Genomic DNA, 18207 nt, shown 5'->3' on the forward strand with positions numbered 1-18207 from the left:
CAACATTTTTCACGTTTGATATTAAAATTTTATTATTTAGAAATAGTATTGTTTATTATGCATACACACTGGCAAGATAATTTTATCTAGTTTCTAAAGCAGTATTTGTTTTAACGGAAAATTTAAAAAATAAGATGTATGTAGCGCATTTGAAATACGCAGAAAATATTGCAAGCTGATGTAAAGTGGAGAAAGTACTGAAGGGTTTAGTTGTGTCACAGTGGTAGGATTTTAAGTATCCCATAAGAAAAAGTAAGGGCTTAAATCTGGTGACCTGGGTGGCCACGGTATGGTGCCGTTTCGGGATGTTTTTTTCTGGAAATAACTGCCGCACTGCATTTATGGACACATTAGCAATATGAGCTGTGTCCCCATCTCCTGGAACCACGAGTTTCGGTTCAAGTATGGACTATTCTGTAGCTCCAGTCTAAAGTCATTTATCATCTCGGCATATCTCTTCAAATTCACAGTTACCGTTTGGCCACGTTGGTTTTCAAAGAAATAAGGCCCTATGATGGCAGATGCAGACATTGCACACCAGACTAACTTTAGGTTTATGTAAAGGCTCTTCATGCATTTGTCTTGGGTTGCGGTCATCCCAGTAATGGAAATTTTGCTTATTCACTAAACAATGTTACCCATTTGAGTAGCAGTATGAAATCTAAACAACATCACCTCTGCCTAAGTTTTTCTTATTGCAAAGTCAGAATCGTGTAAATCTTTTATGATTTGAATTTTATACGGATGGAACTTGAGATTTTTTCGCATTATGACTTGTAAATTTAATTTAGTAATTCCCAATATCGATGAACGTGCGCACAAAGTGATAAACAGGGATTTTCAGTCACAGAAAACTCGTTCAACATTTTCGTACATGGTTACCGTTAGTATACGTACTGGTTGATCCTCTGTAGCTCTGAACTTTGCTACCCAAGACTGAATGAGGTTGATCGATGGTCCATCACATAATCGATGAATACCCTAACGATTATTAAATCGACAGCAAAAAAACCATTTGAAATGACGGTCACCGGTGACCGCAGTTAATTTTGTTGATTTTAATGGAAAATTTTGGTAAAAAAAAAAAGGAATACGTTTTGATGGTCGCCGATGCCATCTGAGTAATTTTTTTTCAAATTTAAAATGGTAATTTTTCTTCATTTCCACAATGGCGTTCAAGGCATTAAGCTTTCAATGAAGCCCCCCCACGCATTGTGTTCAGAAACTGCGTTTGTTCAAACTTTGAAATCTGCCACTGGACACCTGGTGTTTTAGCAAAAAAAATGTAGATTTTCTCCTAACTTTTCATCATTTGGCAAGCCCAGACTTTCTTTGGGAGCACAAATGCACAATGCAACATTGAGACATTTTAATTACAATTATAAAACTTTGGTTGTTGAAAGAATTAAACAAAGATTGAAAGCTAGCACGACCATTAGTTCACTGGTGCTAACGGTTGGCTAATTCCAGCATTCCAGATTACCTGCCATTTGAACAGCTCATATTTTGAAGAAATTTATGGCTAGAACAGGCATTAATGAGAAAAAAAGTTTTAATTACAAAGGCTTAAAATATTCACTATGCATACAATAAATTATTTTTTTTAAATGCTGTTTTCGTAAATTGGGAAAGGTTTTTTTACAAATAAATAAAACAATACAATTAACCTGTAAAAAAACATCAATTTATTAGTTTTTTTTTCTTTTCTTTTTTTTTTCCTTACCCCAAATAATGGCGGGGATGACCATTACAATCTCTCAATACACAAATCTGTTTCATAAAAAAAAAAAATCATTTCACAAGAGGATCAAAACATGGAAAATGTAACCGGCACAATCAACTATCCTTTTTTGTTGAAAATATGCACGGCAAAACTAAGTGTTAAATTCAGTGAAGGTAACGACACACTGGGCTCACGTACGCGACACATTAAGACATCTGGGCAACTTACAATCAATATATTTCTTAGGAAAATAAATGCATGTGTCAGAAACAACGCATTCCTACTCTGGTGGAGGGAATAGCGATCACGCCTTCCAACGCTTGTGACCATTGTTTCAAGATGTAACGTAATCGCATCACTTGATTTGACCATTAAGCCTGTGACAGACCACACTATATTTCCATTGGCTTGGCCTATTTCAGCATATCGCTCGCCATACATTCCCATTGATAGTAGTGTATGGAGAGCGATATGCTGGAATAGGCCAAGCCATTATGCGTATAGCATAATATGTCGCCTACCTTAAGAGGAAGCTACAAGCCAAAAATGTGTATATTCTTGGTATAACTTATATTTTAGGAAATAGGCATTAAAATCGCTTGACAAACGGAGTCTAGAAACGTTTGATTTCAAGCACAAAACTGGTTTTTATTTATTTTGTAAATAATTTTATAAGAAAGTAAAAAAGTTTAATCAAGTGAAACTGTCACAAATAATCTAAGCTATAATACTGCAATTTTTAAATGTCGTTTCCTTTACGCATTCATACACTTCTATTGAAAAAAAAATTTTTTTAGTAGTTTACATTTATATTTTTTATTGAGTAATTTATTTTTTTATTTGTATTCTATTCAAGCGAAACGATAGGAAAATCGTCAATTTATCGAAAGCATATTTTTTGGTATTCATAATGTACACCAATTTGTTATAAAGATTAATCAAAATAGTGATTTAGCATTAAGCTTCGCCTTAAGGTTTGAGATTTGACATTTAATGTTACATATTGTTGTTAAAATGGAAAATTAACAACTAATAGATTTTCAATGAAGTCTCTGAACAGAATTTGTATTGCGTACATAGGACAAGTGTGTACGTTGGCGTATGTGAGACCATTGTGTCCTTCCATCAAGCTTCTGACTACAACATGTAAAATAATTCTCGGGTAATGCATCAAAACAAATTACAACGTTTTTCTGTACTAATGAACTCCAAAACATTAAATACACACTACGTAAATATACCAATATAAGGATTCATTGTCACTAATTTTTTGTTAAAATAAATTTCCGTTCTCGACTTACTTCTTAATATGCACAAATTATTTAAATAAAACTTAATAACTACAAGAAACAACTATATACTTTGAGGGGAAATAGTATAAGATGCAATAAAGTGCATTTTTTGTTTCAATAAAAGTCCCTTATTTCCTGTGTTTTGATCGATGTCATCCAAATCCATCTGTATACGCAACAAATAATTTAAATAACCCAAACTAAGAACCTAGTAATCTATTTTGTTGATGTTTTTCTCCAGATGTAAATATTCTGTATAAATTAAGTTGAAACGAAGTGTTATTTCAATAATTTGGGCATATTTGGAAGTAAACAGAGTATTAGTTTATAGGCATATTGTATGGAGTGGATGATGTAATGTGAAATTCATTTGTACAACAAACCTCAGAGATTTAATGTATTCACTAAGAATAGTTTTCCTGGTGTGGAAAGAAGTTGAACTGAATTTAATTGAGACGAGGAACATTAATATATTTTTAGAAATTAGGATATCGACAATATCCTGAATTTGAGTAGAAAACTAAAAAAAATAACGGCAAGTACTTGATTGATTTAACATGAGAAAAAGTTTTTTTTGGAAACGGCAACACATAAAAAAAATTCTGGCAACATTGCCCACTGCTGTTGCTTCAACCTGTCGACTGTGGATGGGATACCAGTGTCCTCAATACTAAAATCGATGTAAGTTTTTAAGCGATTTTAACCCTTATGTACAAAGGAACTATATTATGAAGAATAAGTTCAGAATCGCTTGCGCCAAATATTGTTTTAGAAAATAATTTTTTGACAGCTTTAGAATACATTTTCTACAGTTTTTCATCTTTTCTCAAGGTGACGGACGTCATCGCAGTCAACAGGTCAAAAAAATTACATCGTTGCTAATGTGTGCGTATTATTATGTTTTTTATTGTTCATGCGTAATTTAAATATTTTCGGCAATCATTTCGCGCATGAAAATTAAAATCTTTGACAAGCATTAATTACAATCGTACATGTTTTTTAAATAATCAGAGCAGAATCGGAACCATCTGTGAAATAGTGTGGAACTCAACATTCAACCTTGCTAACTCAAATTGTCAGCATAAACATACATTTTACCCAAACCAAAAACTATAAGGCAGACAACCACCAAAGAAAATAATAAAATTATATGTAATAAAACTTTTATTGTAACAGGGAATAAAATAAATAAATAATAATAATAATAAAAATAATAGAGTACAAGAAATAATAATTTGTTTAATCGACTTTGTGGAAAAGCATAAAAAAATATTTGCAAAGTTGGAAGAATTTTCTATTAATTTTGCCTGATTATTTCAGAACAACTGCAAAGCCAATCATCAGCCAACAAAAGTAATGAAGATACGGCAAAAATAATAGAGGATATCATCAACTGTTGCTAAAATAAATAAAATATTTATTATAATAATAATGTTGAATTGGGCAGTTCAGTTACTAAGAGATAAACTGTTATTCTTCTAAGCAGTGCTTTTGTAGGAATAAAGGGTGACAGAATGGTATTACATACAATAATATTATGTACATTCGAAAGTTTCGTCTTATAAACTCCTCCACAAAACAGCACTTCTTACAGCAGTAACAATGAATCTCCTGTTCACCTAAATCCCAGTCTATAGTTTAATATACATTGCAGATGATGACACGGTCGGCCCTGAGCCAAATGGCACCTGGTGCTAAAAAACCTCAAGGCGCTGTGTTGGGTATTATCAGCACCTTGGCAAGACGGCGCCCAGAGCGGACAGGGCCGGCCATGCATGATGAAGAGGTTATTCTTACCAGAATTGTAGTTGGATTAGAAAAAAAGCAAGATCTGTGAACTTCACGAAGCAACGCATGGTTATATTTACTTAACGTGGGTAACATTGAGATTACACATCACCGCTTTACAACGTGTCGTTAACAGAAATAAACTACACAAATTATTATCATTTTTCATCATGCTAGCACCGTTTAGTAAATTTTTAAAAGCATACTTTAAAACAAGTTCACCGCGAGATAGAACTGTCTTTCTGTCGGAGGCGACCTAAAACTAATATAAATTTCTTAGAACGACTTCAAAAATATTTACAGAATATATATCTTTTATTTAACACTTCAACAATTCGGTGGCATCGATTCAGGGATTTGATGTTCTTCAGTCGCATTTTAAAATAAATAAACCTAATTAAATATACAAATTTACAGAAACAGGGATACTTTTTTTAATAAAGCATTTAGAATACAATAATTAAAACTTTATTTTTAATAGCGGGCACTAACTAACATAATAATATATATTATTTAATGTGACAAACTGGTCTATTTGTGTCATCTATAAACCAAACCACAAGCTTATCAAAAGAAATTTGACATTTCACGATATAATGCTTAAATATCTTCAAGTTAGAAGAAAAGTTTTAAAAAAATTTATGTACGGTAACATATTAATTTATCATATTTGCCATTTTCTTACAAATCATTTTCGCTTTTAAAAAAAATTTATTGTATTCAAAAGTCGAACTTACTAACATTGTACTACGAATGACTAAATTTAAAATAAATAAAATTATGTACAAAACCGTTGACCATAAGCTATTCCTGAAACCGAGCCGAGTGGATATCGTCACAACTAACGTACTTACAAAATCATACTTGTTTCCGATACGAGAGAAATCATTTAAATAAAATCATCGATATAGAATTCCTAAAAATGGCAACGATTCGGAAAAATAGTTAAGACAGGTTTTAAAACCACCAGTTACTTCGTGCTGACCGTAATGTATTTAAAATCCTGTTTCCAATCGTTTTAAACAATATATCATTCGGGGTTTAATCAATACCTTCCATCGACACCAATACGAGTTTTATTTCTGATTTGTCAATGTGTCGTGTCAATTTTAATCAACTCCTTTAGTTTAATTAATTTATCACCTAGTTTATTCCTTATCGATGAAAATTTTAACTCAATATCGTTATCTTTTTCCCTCGTACAAGTTTTAAATTACAGATTTACGGTATTGTTGGATTAAAAACGATTAATCGGCTAACATTTAATATGAGGAAAACTTATTCGGTATAGAGTGTGCCACGGGTTACTGTTTGAAGCACTGTGCAACTTCTGCGTAGAAAGTACTTACATATAAGCATTGGCTTGAATATTGCAAAATCAAATAAGAAATCATATTTTTCCTCTTGGTTAAAACTAACCTAAAGATAAATTAACTATGCTACGGAAAGGCACTAAAAACTAAATAGAATATAATGATAATGATAATAAGTTTAAGAAAATTAAAAAACCGGACAAATAAGCTACAGAAACTTTCAAGTTAATGGGCGCCAGCGGTTAAACGACAAGAACGCCAATCTTTGAGCATCGTATGGATCATTTTGGTATATGTATTTACAGAAAGTTATTACATATCAAATCTGATTTGAAAAATTTCAAATAATTTAGTTAGGAACAGTGTGGTAGGGTGTTGAATTACATATCAGATGGATGTTGATATTATGCAAAATGAAGAAATATTATTTGCAGCGTAAAAAGGCAAAGAGAAAGCCTCCAAAGAGCCAATTCATAATGTGGATAACAACATAAATGGCACTTTGAAAGTTCCCATCGAACATTTCGCAAATATTTCCTCGTCGAGACAAAACCTTACCGCGTGTGCAAAATGAAAAGGGGGAATAGAAAGGCCATTACATGACGAAAGCTTTCAGCACGTTGCTCACTTTACAATTGCAAATGGGACAGCGCTTGGTTTTCACCCAAACCTTGACGGAGCATTTGTAACAACAGCAGATGTGTGCTATCCTCCCGTGGACAAACACCCCTGACTTGGGTTCCACCAGACATGTGATGCACATGTCTGACTGGTTATTGTCTTTGGAAAGAGAGCAAATGGATCGCCGCATATGGTTACTAGACACCTCCGTCTTAGGCAGGCTCTTGTTTGTCTCGCTGTCCGAAAAGTGATTGATTCCTTCGCTTATTACGTCCAAATCGTCCTTACTGAAGTTAATGGCGGGCTCGCTCATGGACTTGCATACGGGCTCCACGGCAAAATCAGAAAACATAGGCTGGCTAAACGATGTTGTATCCTTCGCGTTTGAAATGTCTATATTTAAAAGAGTCTGTGCATTGTAGCTCTCAGAAAGAATAAGATTTTTGTTATTTACATTATTTATCACAGATATGTTATTAAATAAGTCTGCCCTCAATTTCTTAATATCAACTTCATCGTCCGAGCATTCATACTTTCGCTTTCTGGAATTGAGTTCCGCAAGGGAATGCTTTGAGTTCCACACTTTCTCGGGGGATGACTCCAAGTCTAGGGAGATGACGGTGGCTCTATCGGAGTCGGACTTAACCAGATCAGGTACTTTGATACTCTGAAAATCTAACGCTGTACCTTGGGATTGCCTCCTTATCCCTGCGACGGTTTCGCTGGCGGAGACATCGTCCTTGGACTTCCTCGTTTTCTTGGATCGTTTCCTGGTCCTCCGGCGTTTGTTTTTGGGCGGTGGCGGGAAGAAATCTCTACGTAACTGCAACAAAAGAGACACTTTCCATTGGACACTTTCCTACCATCACTAAATGACATGCAAAGAAAAAAGAAATGTTTATAGTTAAAAATAATCCATAACTGCAATAGTCAAGGTCTTGCCAGGAAAAACCATACAATGTAGAACTGAAAGGACATGATGCTCTAGACCAGGGGTCTCCAAACTACGGCCCGCGGGCCGTATCCGGCTCGCCAGTGTCTTCCATCCGGCCCGCGACATCTTATGACCAGTGTCATCAAGGACCCGCGACAGCTAATGGCTAAGACCTTGCTCAGAAGGGGCGAAAACTCCGCGAATTTTTTCGTGCGAATAAATAAATATGCTCGTTGGCGAGGTACTTGGCACCAATAAATTGCGTCCACAAGTATCGCGCGAATATGTCAAGAGGATTTTTTTGAAAAATCTTTATTTGATTCGCAATGATATCAAGGTCTGAGAAACGAGTATCAATGTCTAGAAATTAAAACGGTTTTGGCCCTCCGAACTCACTGGAGTAGTCAATGTGGCCCTCCGGCTGAAAAGTTTGGAGACCCCTGCTCTAGACTATACATGAAGAGCCAGGGGTAGGTTTGTGTTACGTTACCTTGTAGCACTTCTCGCAGTAGCGGAACATGGGGTTGTTGTTGGTGTTGCGGCACTGGGCGCAGTTCCAGTAATTGAACGGGCTGATCTCCGAGTCCACCGAGGTGGCGCTGGACAGAGAGTCCTCCGAGTCGGCAAACATGAAGTCCCCCTCCGTCAGCACGGCGTGGATCACCGTGGCCTCCACCAGCTCCTGCAGACATCAACACATTATTAATAACAGAAATGTGATCGAGGACTGGAGACGGATGGTGAGTGAACAATTATGAAAGAGATGTAGCGCTATACTACCAATACATGTGATATGCGTACATACCGTTACACCTACTATGTTGTCTGATGTATGACGATCGTCACTTAGTCCTTATACTGGTTCTTTGCTGGGAATATCATTATACCGGCTCAGACACGGGGGTGTACTGTATTGTACACCGCCTGCAGATACTTTAATAGTACACAACTGCTGTCCTGTTGAATTTGGCAGCCACTGGTCTGGAGCACCAAAATACCTTAAAACCGACTGTGCAGAAACAGGCAGTCACTATCTTAGCAAACCTTAGAGCACAGGCATCAGGTAGGTATGCTGTCCTTGTTCAACCGGTATTACAATGGAAGATGCTCCAAGGTACTAGCGTCATTGATACGTTCGGCTATGGTGCATAATCAGGAAACATGCCAAATGTGCACCGAACATATGTAGACGGTTGACATTTGTCATTTGATTTCAACAGCTCGGCTGTGGAACGATTTGCCGGCCCCTGTGTTTCCTCCCTCCTACAAAATGTGTCTTCGAGACCCATGTTAACTCCCTCCTCCTTTCAAAATGACCCTCCACACAGCATCCCCAAAGATAATATAGGCCCAGGGCAAAATTATTTTCCTCAGGGCCTCCTGCATGGAGTTAATGTTAAAAAAAAATAACCATGGAAGCGAACCTAACATATCGATAAGTATTTTACTAAATAAACAAGTTTTCAAGTGGGTAATCAAAATAAGAATTTTTACTATAAAATTAATTCAGTATCCACTGCCCTGTTTTTACATAACAACTCTAATCTTTCATGTATTTAATGGATTAACACACTTTGATCGGGTTATTTTTTCGCCGGCTGACCGCTGAAAACGGGCGAAAATAAAGGTCCCGCGCGAATTTGTGTAATTTGTTTTAAATCGCTATATCTTCTTAAATAATGGAAATATTTCAATAAAATTTTCTACATACTAACTCAGCATACCCAAGCTATAAAATTTCTAGCCGAAAACCAAGTATTATTTCTAATGCAACATAATAAATCGAAAACAAAGTCATTGTTGTGTCATTAGGGCTCAATTTTTTAAGTATAAACTAGGTTTCAATTTAATAAAATTACAAATTATTATATTTTCACCAAGCCCAAATCATTATAAAAACAAAAACAATTGCCACTTCTCTAGTATCGTCAAAGTAACACATTATTACCCATTGAAATACCACGTGTACAATTGCTCCTCGCACGGTACAGCGGACCAAAACCATCGGAACATGCTAATAATATTGGTTATTTTTTCAAATGAAATTTAAAATAATCACTTACGGTAGAATGCTTCTCGTATTGCTCACGTAATATTGTTTATTGTTTTTCACCATACACTATTAGGTTTTAGTTTCTAACCACTTTTATCTAATCAGTTTCAGTTCACGTCTAAAAATTGTTCATCTAATATTTGGATACGGTGTGATACTTAGTGAAACATTCCCCCCTATGAAGAGGGACGTCGCAAAATTGACACATATAACTCGTCAGACCTTTCGTTTTGTGCGCAGAACACACGCGACATTGTCTCTGGGGATATTTCTTTTTACCGCCGGTGACAATTTTTATCGCTTTATGTTTTTTCGTGTCCATTGATAATCTCCCTGGAGGATCTTTTTTCAAGACTTTCCTTTGTAATTGTGAAGTGGATGGTCTCGGTTCCTCAAAATTTGCATCAGTTTCAGAAATCTCGGTCATTATCCAATATTTGGCAACATTAAGTAAAAATTGTTTATAAGTCAGTCTTTTGGTTGCATTCAAGGCCTTATTTTTATTTATTTATTATTGGATAATTTGTATAGCGCCGCTTTTGTGATATATCACCTCAGGGGCGCTTTACAGTTGATGCAGGTATTACAGAAAATATAAATATTACAAAAATAGAGTGAAGTTAAGTTAAGTAAAATGAAGTAAAGGAACAGGTGACACGAAGATAGAAGATGGAGACTCTGCAGCAAGAATCCCAGGTGGTGAAGAAACTGGTCCAGCTGCTGCAGCGAAAGAGTCCACCGCGTCCACCAACAGTGCCAGCACGAGGTTCGTCATCCGTCCAGGTATGTGTCTGCTGCTAATAAAGCGCTGATACACTATCCTCTCACAGATACCAGACCTTGGCAGCACCGCTGTGACGTTCTACGAAGATAGAAGATGGAGACTCTGCAGCAAGAATCCTAAGTGGTGAAGGAACTGGACCAGCTGCTGCAGTAAGAGAGTCCACCGCGTCCAACAACAGCGTCCAGGTATGTATCTGCTGCTAATAAAGCGCTGACACCTCACATAGATAAGAGACCCTGGCAGCACCGCTGTGACGTTTGGCAAGTCCATCATTTTATCTCCATGTAATCCTGTTCCTGGTAATTGTTGAAGTGGTGCATTCTGTCCGCAATAAAAAGCGACGGTTGGGTAATAAATTGCCCTGGGCTTAGTAAAAAACTTGCCAGTGTCCAAGCTTGCCCAGTTTCCCAGAATTTTGTTGGAAACATCTGGAGTGCATTTACCGGTCGCCGTTCGTTTCGAAAGTCCGATATTTTTGAGCAAATTTCAGAATATTCACTTTAAAACACTGCACTCAAATCACATATTATAAAGTTCTAATAATTATTAAGTTTATTTTTATTTAAGTTCAAATGTTGATGGATTGATTTTAAAAATAATTTCAAAGGGATGTAAACTTTGTAGGAATTAAACAGAGCACAATTCAATAAATACATCACAGCTCTCTTAGTCCATTTTTTGGTTCTTCTTATTATTGAGTAATACGAAAGATACTGATCTGCACGATCAACTCCTTTCATATATCTTTGATGGGCGGACATAAGAGTATAACTGCAAAAGTGTAACTTTTCAGGAGAGCAAAAAAACTTTATTATGAACCCAATTATTTTGCTACAGAACTCATATTTTGAGAAATGGGTTATTATTTACAGATTATTTAATCTATTTAAACACATTGGTGTTATTTATACAAATAATAAAGATATTCAACATATACTATTTGAACCATTGAAGATGGAACATAAATGTGTCCACTTATACTACTAGAACTAACTTATACTATTTGTACCACTCAATTAATGATATTAATTAGTCTACTTATATTACTGAGACCATCTTGTACTGTTTGTACCACTGAAAATATGACAGAAATGCGCATATTTATCTTATTAAAACCATTATTTCTAAAATATTTATTATTATTTTGTGAAATAAAAGTACTAGTATGTTAAATGTATTTTAGCATAGACATTACACAAAAGTATTGTATTATTCGAATTGTTCAATATCCGGCAATGAGTCTCGGACATCACATCACCATCCTTAAGATTGATACACGGGATGAATTAATGGTAAAAGTGCCAAAATATTCTTCTTCTTTTCTTTTGATATTATCATTATAACACTTGCCTGGCTTAAGTGTAGGATTTCTATTTCCTCGTCTCAAAAAATTAACTTAGGTGTTTGAATATGCACGTTGCAATTTGATTGGCACCCCTTGCACCTTCAGCCTCATGCCACATAAAACATGTCACTTCTCCGGAAGCTTGATCATGTACAGTTAGATTATAGGTCCACAATTGTCGTTTATAAAACGATACAGAGCTATTAAGATATGGTGTTGGCAAACACTGCTGCAAATCAAATGTGTAACTGACTACAGTACTGTCATTCTGGGCCCTCTCTTTGTCTGCTTGTTTGGAGACAAATGCAGAATCTGCTACAATATGGGGATTTTTTTGCTCATTTTCAATATTTTTTTTCTCATTTGAATCCGCAGTTGTCTCAATTTTCATTTTGAGAACATCGCATAGATGGCATGTGTCAACTTTTGGCAACTTAAATTTCAATTTCAACTTATTGAATTCTTGAGAATATGTTTTGCGTGAGACAGGTTTTGTTGTCACGCTTTCACGATACGCATTGTACATTAATTGTATGTTTAAATGCGCAGGTAAATATTTTTTGTCGTTAGTTCTTCTGGTGTAGTGTGATTCGTAAGAGGGAAATGAATATATGTGTTTTCTAACATTCTCCAGTTCTTCATCACAGTGTTTGTGGATTGGCACAATACTCCCTCTCTTGTCACCCTCAGTCAAGCCTGTCAAAGATTTTATTTTTATTTTGGATGACTGTTGTAACAAACATTTGACTTTCATCTAATGTTTTCATAAAGCAACCTCGGCAAACATTCTCCCTTTTTCCATTTATTTTGAAAAAAAACCTATTTGAATATTTTCGATTTTTTATAATAACTTCATTGGAAGTTCGCTTTATTGGTCGAACAGTTTCCATAGAATCAATAAGACTTCCTACATATGCTACTCTTTTTGAGTATTCTCCAAGAGCCCAATATTCAGTAAAAATTTGTTCTCTGATAAATTCTGGGATGCGTTCATTACATTTCATACGACAATTAGGTAAATTTTTCACGCATCTTTTCCTCACAGTTTTAACCTTAAGGGTGGTATAAGATAGACCGATATTCCTTTTTGTTTTCTTGTCTGCTCTGTATTTTCTGGTATTCATAACCGCCTTTGTATTACTATCAGTTTTATTTCCATTTTCTGGAGTGTTACAAATACTGGTAACTGGTGGTAGTAGTAGATTTTGTAGTTCCGTATGGGTACTTAGTAAATCTTCACAGTGTGGGAATAGTTAGGGTCTTTATCAGTGTCGTCACTACTAAAATCACTATCATGACTTTCAAAAATGTTTTCGCTTACAATCATTTCCATTTGCTAAAGGGCATTCATTCATGAGAATGTCGTTTGAAGAGATAACTTCTCCTAGAATTTCAGTTTCATTATTTAATGCGAGCTCCAAAACAGTCTGATGGTGTCCATCTAGAAAATAGTTTGTGAAAATTATAATCATTATGTATAACTAGAAACATACCCAAACAATTATATCGTACAATATCATGAGAAATACAAAATGTATTCACAACATACCTAAAACTTGTAAAAAATTATTGTCAGACAAAGGCATGACGTCATAACTTGTTGAAGGAATATTCATAGCTTGTCGAGTGGGCTCCAAAGCAACCTGATCGTACGTTCCTATAAAAAATAAGTTTATGTAAATTAATAAAATGTTATAATAAACCAGATCAAGCAAAATGAAAAATAATTCATAATAATTATGTTAAACTTATCCAGTATCACAATAACTAACATTTAATTTCCAATGAAAGATTTACGTATTTTAAATTTAAATAAAAAAAATATATATATATATACAATTGGTATATTATAATATGTACATTGTACATACCTATAACTTGTAAAACACTATCGTCTGACAATGATTTCATTTTCTCATTGCTTGATGAAAGTATATGCATTGGCACATTGTTAGATTCAATTTTATTATTTAATGAGGAATCCAAAACACTTTCATCAGGAGCTCCTATAGAATATAAATTTATGATACATTAACATAAATCTCAGATAAAGAATAAGGCACCATCATAATATTATTTAAGGATAAAACACCATCATGTAGGTACATAGGTTAGGTATCGAACAGTTAGGTATACAGATAAAACAGGTATTTCTCTATTTTATTATAAACAGTGATATATAAACGATCTAAAGTTGGAGAAAGCCATACATGAAATTAATTTAATCTCTATTTGGTATCTATATGATTAAATGTATTCCTAGGTATTCTACTTTTTTGGGGTTAGAATTTGTAAACTTTTGTTATTAAATTTACTGATATAAATAGGAAACATTATCCAAAATTTATATACTTACCACAAGCCTTGTTTAAATTTTTCATCATTTCCAGAAAACGCCGAGATCTTTTCATTTTGTAATAATAATAAATTGAGTTAAGTAAATAAATAATCCACAGAACACAAAATAATCACAACAATGTAAAGCAAATGACAAACACTAGTGACTTCATGATGGTCAAAATAGTACAAGTTCATAGGCACGCCTGGCGACATAAATCATTTAGAAGTATTATTGGTGGATGTAACAGTATAAGGTAAACTTATACTTATGAAACTGAAGAAATGTGTCGAATTACTTTTTGCACGTGTGTACCATCTAGTACAAGTACTTTTATTCTGTTTGAACCGAATCTTTGAGCAAAAGAGGTGATTGTCATTATGAGTATAAGTGATCTTATACTTATGAGCTCAAGTATTTTAAGTTAGTTTAATAGGCACAAAGTTGTTTATTTATGTTTTGAGTACTGGTGTAACTATACAGTTAATACCATTGATGCCGGCATACACAAGACACATTTTCTCATATAAATCGTTAAATGGTCAAAAATGCAGTTATACTGTTATGTCCGCCCATCAAAGATATTTGTTATACTCAATAACACTCTGTGGTTTCCAGATTCGAAGTTTCGTCTTCCAATCGATATTGCCGCTTTCAAGTATGATCGAAGAATGTATAGTTGAAATCATTCTGACGTCCCTCTTAGATTTCCAAATTTGCAATAACACATCTTTTTTTCGACGGAAAATACTTTGGCCTGGATTGAGTTTTACGTTTTTAAGGCATTCGGGAAAACCTCGATTAATTCGCATTGTTCCGCACGTTCTTATTTTATGTTTCAACAACACTTCACTAGTTTTAACGCTATTATAGTAATTGTCCATATATACATGATGCCACAAATTTAGGTATGGATTAAGCAATGTTTCAACTGTATCTATTAGTCGCTTTCCTTGCCCACAGTATATTTCCAAATTGCAAATATATCCCGTAGGGGCTTCACTAACCATTCGCACGAGAATACCATATCTAATTATTTTTGACGCATTGTATACTTTAAATGCTAGCCTTCCCCGCCACGGTATGATGCTTTCATCTAGAGAAAGCTCCCTTTGAGGCTTGTAAACAGAATTAAATTTTGGGATGAGATATGTCAAAACGGGTCGAATTTTTTCAAGGCGGTCGCTGGAATCGGTAATGTTTTGGTTATTTGAAAAGTGCCAAGATCTCCAAATTTGATTGAAACGATCACGGCTCATTGTTTTTGAAAATATGGGCGTCTCGATACATTGGTCTGAAGACCAATAATCTTGTCTCGTAGTTTTTTGCACTTGACCCATAAGCAGAATCAATCCTAACATTTTTTTCATATCTGGAATGTTTATGGGCTTCCACTTGATGGATTTGTTCGTTTGTTTGAATCTTGATTCATTTTGAGCATGGTAACGATTGCTTTCTTCTACCATCATTTCAAACAAATCATTTCCAATAAATAGTTCTACTACTTGCATAATACTTTTGGAATCAGCTGGTGTTACGCAAACACCAGGATGACCTAAAAATGATTCGATATTTGGCGGATTATCTATTCGAGACCACTCTTCTCCTTCTTGCTCCATATCACTTTCTTCAGAATCACTAAACTGTAATGGCATCACTGACATTCTTCTCCTACAAGGAATTTCTTCACTTCCACTAGATTCTTCACTTTCACTATCGAATTCAAGCAAATAATTACTAGAACAGGCAGATAAATTATCTGCAACGATTTCGTCATCACTTTCGTAATTTTCAGAATCCATTTTGAAAGGTTTGAAAAAGCTAATATAAATATTATCTCCTCAGAACACAACCGTACGACAATTTGCGTTTTAAAAACTGACATGCACTTGTCTTGTAAATATTTATTAGGGTCCGCCTAACTGTGTTTGCCGATACCTGCTTTTGTTAGTCGCGTCAGACACTGTGCGCTCGCTCGCACCTAGGAGTTGAGTGGGTGCGGAACAGAGATAGAGAGATTTGTTTCGGGTTTCATGGTCATAAAAACCCTCATTCCAAGAATTGAATTATTAGAATAACAGAATATGTTATCTAAATTACTTATTTCGTTGATCTTCAAATGAAATACCTATCAAGTGTCAAGTTTTAAATAATATAGGTCATTTTAGTTGAAATATCGATGTACACAAAAGACTCCAAGATAAATATTAAAAAAAGACTTGCATTACAATTTGATAATTATGTACGTATAGTTGGGACCTTTACAAAGAGATTGGTATATAATATTCATATAAAGACATCGGATAATTTCTTCTTTTCTGCCATTGAAATGAGGCGGGCGCAGAAGGTAGAACTACCCTTCCCGACGTTAAGCATCAATCGACCGAACGGGTAGAACTACTCTTCCCGATTAAAGTGTGTTAAGAATGTTTGCAAGGTTAGACGGTGAAACAAGAAATAATCAAGTTTTAACTTGTCTAGTCTTGCTTCTAGATAAGAATTATATATCCTACCGAGATTATAAGCAGATAATGAAATAATCAATAAGCCTATACACACCCCTACATAAAAATAATAACAAAGATTCCAATCTCTATTTTATTTCTCTTTTTAAAAAAAAAAGAAAACTTTCCAATTACCCGACAATATTTATGTTTGAGATTTTACAGGCACTATCGTGATTTATTTTTGGGGTATTACGCCGTGTTACACTGACTACTGTTTAGCCAACGTTTCGAACAGTGTTACAGTGTCCATCATCGGGGAAGAAGAACGGCATAATACCCCAAAAATAAATGATGATCCACCTATTATCGTCATGATGGAGGACTGAACCTGAAGCCTAATCGACCTTATAGAGAATTTCTTATGGAGCACTTCATCACACATCAAAGAGCATGCACCGTCGTGTATTTTTTTTATTCATAGCCACGCAAATACCACAGTTTTATGTGAATACCGCACTAGAGTTCCAACTGCTCCCAAGCGTTTGGAGCCAGTAAGACTATGGCATCCCCGTGCGGGGTATATTGTGAGGCTAAGGGTAGGGGAGGGGAAGAAGATGGGGAAGAGGTTGGTGGAGAAGTACCTAGATATTTATACATGGTCACCAAACATGGCTAAAACCATTTTAAGCAATCTTACACTCTGGAACGTGCCGCAAGTATTTTATATATCATTTTAAATTAATAAATAGTGAAATAACTCAAACAAAATTTACTTGCGCATGGGATTTGAACCCACGACCTTCCGTTTGCTAGTCGAGTGCCTTATCCAAGTGAGAAGTAAATGTGATTTCCTGTGTCCCAGTGTCTTGTTGTGACATGCCAGCATTCATGAAATGCAAAGAGTTGGTTAAAGAAATAGGTTCGGCATTCCTATCCAATGATTCCAATAACAAGGTTGTCCAGTTATTCTTATGGGCGTGGTTTAAAAAAATTTATAGTAAATATGACTAACATCCTCGCTGCTACTGGACTGGTGGCTGTCCACAAAGTTGGCTGGATCCCCCTCGACCTCCTCGTCCGAAGAAACGACCTCGTACTCGAGGACCTCGCGCGGTGCATCGCTGTCCAGGTCACTTGTGTCTCGCGCCCGATCTGATAACATCGGAACATACAAAAAATTACCAACACATCGCAAATTACACCCAACGATAACCGCAAATTCATGCGTCGTTCCATTTTTTTAATATTTTTTTTTTCATAATTTTTTCAAGTTTCAATTTTTTTGTAAAGCAGTTTTTTTCTTAATTTTTTTGCTATATTTCTGTGTAAATGCAATTTTTTTTTTCAATGTCGGTTTTTTTTTTTTGTTTTTTTTTTCTTAATTTTTACATTATATAAATAATTTTTATAAAAATGTTTAAGGTAATTTTATGATAATGAGTAGAATATACATTGGTTCTGCAGTATCATGACATCACACACGGACATTTGTACAAGCTCAGGCAAGTCTGTTGCTGGAATGTCCTAGTGTGATTCACTGTAGTTGAACATTGTATACGAATCATAATA

General features: G+C 35.1%; 1 protein-coding gene across 1 annotated transcript; it reads right to left on the reverse strand.

Annotated features, from left to right (window-relative positions):
• Positions 1–1734: 1734 nt before the first annotated feature.
• On the reverse strand, positions 1735–17875 carry LOC149408542 (uncharacterized). Its single transcript, XM_089650574.1, has 3 exons — positions 17651–17875; positions 8162–8353; positions 1735–7560 (listed from the first exon to the last, which is right to left on the reverse strand). Exons 1-3 carry the CDS (start codon positions 17798–17800, stop codon positions 6712–6714), a joined length of 1191 nt encoding a protein of 396 aa, XP_089506700.1. The 5' UTR covers positions 17801–17875; the 3' UTR covers positions 1735–6711.
• Positions 17876–18207: the final 332 nt, after the last annotated feature.

The sequence above is a fragment of the Hesperophylax consimilis genome, unplaced genomic scaffold, assembly GCF_061612785.1.
Source record: "Hesperophylax consimilis isolate HC1 unplaced genomic scaffold, BYU_Hcon_1.0 scaffold_195, whole genome shotgun sequence".
NCBI lineage: Eukaryota > Metazoa > Arthropoda > Insecta > Trichoptera > Limnephilidae > Hesperophylax > Hesperophylax consimilis.